Source organism: Alligator sinensis, unplaced genomic scaffold, assembly GCF_000455745.1.
Source record: "Alligator sinensis unplaced genomic scaffold, ASM45574v1 scaffold1970_1, whole genome shotgun sequence".
NCBI lineage: Eukaryota > Metazoa > Chordata > Crocodylia > Alligatoridae > Alligator > Alligator sinensis.
In genome coordinates, this window is record NW_005843362.1 from 98,410 (window position 1) to 102,352 (window position 3,943).

At 60.3% G+C, this 3,943-nt stretch overlaps 1 protein-coding gene across 1 annotated transcript in view; it reads right to left on the reverse strand.

The window, feature by feature from the left end:
* Positions 1 to 2,816: 2,816 nt before the first annotated feature.
* LOC102386561 (avidin-like) overlaps positions 2,817 to 3,943 on the reverse strand; it is a 3,394-nt gene continuing 2,267 nt past the window's right edge. Inside the window, exons 3-4 of the mRNA XM_014527210.2 lie at positions 3,733 to 3,853; positions 2,817 to 3,395 (exon numbers count right to left, since the gene is read on the reverse strand). Coding sequence (XP_014382696.1) covers positions 3,293 to 3,395; positions 3,733 to 3,853 — 224 coding nt within the window. The 3' untranslated portion in view covers positions 2,817 to 3,292. The remainder of the gene's footprint in view (positions 3,396 to 3,732; positions 3,854 to 3,943) is intronic.

Genomic DNA, 3,943 nt, shown 5'->3' on the forward strand with positions numbered 1-3,943 from the left:
CTGGAGGGCCATGGGGGGGGGAAGTGAGGGACACCAGTGGGGCTGTAGGGGGACATTTAATTTTAACAATGGATTTTGGGATTTTTATCAGAGAATTTGCAATTTTTTATCAGAGAATTTGTGATTTTTTTATCACGGAAAACCAGGATCCCTGCTGATTACATGCCACATGGAAAGCTCAGCCACACACACACACACACACACACACACACACACACTGCCACTCTGACTGCTTTCTAAACCAGACCACAATGGGTGTGTCTACATGTGCACTTTAATGCACATTAGCCTATTTTAATGCCCATTAAAGCATCACACACAAAAAAGTGCTCTTTAGCAAATGCGCATTAAAGCAGGCGAAATGCACATTTTTCTAGTCCCTCACAATGGAAGTACTAAATTTAATGGTCATTACTTAAAAGTGCATTCACTGACTGTGTACACGCACCCAGAGCTCCAACCTGCTTAAAGAGATACTACCCCGTTCCTACTTAGCTCACCTTGGCAGCTCCAGCCTGCGGGGCCGGGGATCCACAGCAGTGATGCTTTTTTATTTTTTAAAAGAACTTTTTCATGTTCCAAGTCAAATCAAGTCCAAATCCATGAGTCAGTCCAGAACCACAAGTGGCCCTACAACAGGCAAACATCCTCCATCCCCGCCAAGAGCTTCAGATATTTCCAACGTCTTTGGCAGGCATCCTATGTGCACACCCAAGCCTGGAGACTTGGAGTTCAGATGCCCCCAAGTTTCGCCTGCCCTCAGCCATACGGCCACAGGATCAAGCTAGGGAGGAGCCTCCCATTTCCATAAAATGGGCATTAAGCCCCAACACCTCGGCGGGTACTAAACCACGCCAGAAGAACAGTTATCCCCCAGAAGCTTAAGGAAAACTGCCTTCTTGGACCCAGACACATGGTGTTTCTCCTGTGCTGTTCGCTCACAGTGCGGAATTGGACCTCATCTCTTGCAGAGGAACGATGCCCCCCCCCGCCCCTGCCTATCCTACAGTCCAGTGACAGTATATGGCCCAGCCACTGTTTGCCAGCTAAAACGGTCCCAGCCAGATGCGGGGGAGGCATGTGCTATAGCAAGGCAGTGTCTGTCCATCCCTGGCCGCTGGGTTAGTCCTTGCGCCCTCCTCTTCCACCGCTCCTTCCCCACACTTCTTGCACAGACGGTTCACAGGATCCTAAGTGCCACGGGCTCCTTTAAGGAAAGCACGTTCCCCGCGTGCCTTGGCCCAGGAAGTGCCCTGCCTGGACATACCTGTACAGCTCGCGCCACCAGCACTTTCACCTGTTGCAGCAATTGGACGTTTCCTGAATGCACAAGGACACGGCACCCAGCACCCCCAGCAAACAGCCTCTGTCCAGCTCAGTGCCTCACCCCTGCTTGCAGTGGATCTCCTTCCAGGTCCTGGACCCAGGGGCAGCTGCCAGCTCAGGGTCTCCTGGAGGAACATATTGTTTTGGTGCTAGAGTTGGAGGCTGTGAATCAAGCTGACCCCAGGCCCTTCTCTGGAGCAGTCAGCAAGGGCTCGCGACTCTCCATCAACAGGGGCGCTTGAGTGCGGGTCAGACAGACGATGGGGTGGGACGGCTGAGACAGGACCTTCTGCCTGGAGTGGGGGGGACCGGAGTGGGTTGCTCCCAACTGGGAGCAGTGGGGTCACGAATCTATTGGACCAAGGTAGCAAAGACCCCGAGGCGAAAACGTCTTGGCTGCTCACATAGCAACATGCAGGGTCTGCAGGACTGGACACGCTCAGTCAGCTGCAGAAACATGGTAATCTGGCGGGACACTTCTTGGTCTGGAGTCGAGGGCTGTGGCTGCGGAGGGTGGGAGGGAGGGAGGGAGCAGACGAGGGTTGCGCAGCACCGAGCACAGCGACGGTGCTGTCTGCACGTGGCATGTCTGGCTCCCTGCCCTTTGTGTGGAGGGCACGCACGGAGCTCCCTGCTTTGCCACAGTGGCTGGAGCCAGGCTGGCTCGGGCCCCTCTGTCCTGCGCGCGCCTGCAGTGCAGATCCCTCGTGGAGGCACTCGCGATGCAACACCAGCTCCCAGGGGCACGGTGGATGCAGGGCCCCTCTGCAGCGAAGAAGGGACTCTGCTGCACTTGGCAGCGCTGCCAGGACCGACACGGCGGTACCACGTGCAGGCCTGGGGCGCAGGCGCATGTTTGAGGAGGGATGCGGCAGCCAGAGGGGATGCAGAAGAGAGCCAGGCAGTGAGCTCAGGCTAGACATGCTCTGGGGTCAGCGGCCCGGCTCTCCCATGAGACGATTGCTGGTCAGTGCTGACCGGTTTGTGTCCAGCTGGGAGAAAGCACCAGGACAGAAGGGCTCTTTCACCAACACGAAGAGGCTGAGCAAGAGTCCTTCCCCAGGGAAGGGCCCCAGACAGCGGACACCCCAGTCCTCCAGCGCCATCAGGAGCACGGGGCTGGGGCCCTGGGCTGCCTCACAGGGCGCGTGGCCGTCTAGGCTGAGCCCCCACGGCCCCAGGAAGGGGATGACGGGTGAGGACAGGACCCTGCAGCGCAGTCGGACAGCAGGGGCTGCGGATGTGACCAACTTGCTGGAGGCCCGGTGAGAAGGAGGATGGGGGTCTTGCTTGCAAGGCAGCCCCTCCCTGAGCAGGGTGACACCGGGGCCCTGCCCAGTGACCCGTGCACAGACGCACGGCACTCGGGAGCTTCTCTAAGGGCCTCCCGATCCACACCAGCTCTCGTCCCTCGCACATTTCCTGGACCGTCCCAGCTGCAGCATCGCTCCGGTGCCACGAAGGCCTGAGCTCCTGGATAAGGAACCCTTTAAACTCACACACATGATGTCCCCCACTAGAAAACCCATTTACTTGGCGCCGTGCAGGATGGCGCGGGCAGGGCCGACGTGAGGTCAGCAGAACAGAGCCCCGAGCACCCACGGGGAGGACGAAGGAGCTGGGCTGGTCTCTGCCGTCGGTGACAGGCTGAGGACGGGAGCCAGCCCGCGGCTGTCCCAGGAAGGGCCTGGCTCACGGGGGAGAGTCCAGGGAGGGGAAAGCCGGGGCTCAGCAGGAGCTCAAGCCCAAGAGCCCAGAGCAGCAGCGAGAGGAGGCGCATCTGCGGCCAGAGCTGGAGCTGTCCTGGGGAGACGGAGACGCAGGGCGCGGCGGCGAGTCGGGGAAGGGGTCGCAGCGAGCGGGGCGCAGAGGAGGGGAGGTGGCTGTGGCCAGCAGCAGCCCCTGCGTGATGGAGACGAGGACGCAGGAGATGCCGGGCGGCTCCAGGTTGAGAGCAGGAGCGCGTTCACTGCGCCTCGGAGGGGGGCAACTCGCAGGACGGAGTCATGGTGTCCAGGATGTGGCCCGGGCCTGGATTCGGTCTGCGGGTGAAGACGTTGGTGCCGACCCTGCGGGGAAGCACAGAGGAGCCGCTGGCCAGGCACGGACCGAGGCCTTACGGCTCGGGGCCACAGGGACCTCGAGGGGCAGCCCAGACCCCGCGCAGAGGCTGCACACGCTGCTCCTGCCCGTCCCAGGCACGCCACAAACCCTCTTCAGTTTCTCCATCCCGGGCTACTCCCGGCCGTGACTCAGGGCCCCGGCAGCACCGGGCCACGGGGGTGCGTCACCTCCTTGGTGTCCGGCGAGCCATCTCTGCTGCCCTGAGCACCCGTGGCACGGCCCCATGCAGGGCGCCCGCAGGCCAGGGGCTGCTCCTGTGGGCAGGGGATCTTAGGGTCTCACCTAATTGCTTTCCAGTCGTCCTTTGGAGATTCGACCTCCTCCCACAGCAACCACGTGGTTCTCAGTGTCTCCTGCCCACTCTCGTCCATGAAGCACTGGCCCACGAAGGCAGTGGTCGAGTCTGCGGGAATCAACCCAGCGTCAGACTGAAGCAAGTGGATTTGGCCCAAACCACAAGCAACTGAATGGCCTGAGCCTGGTGGAGATGCAG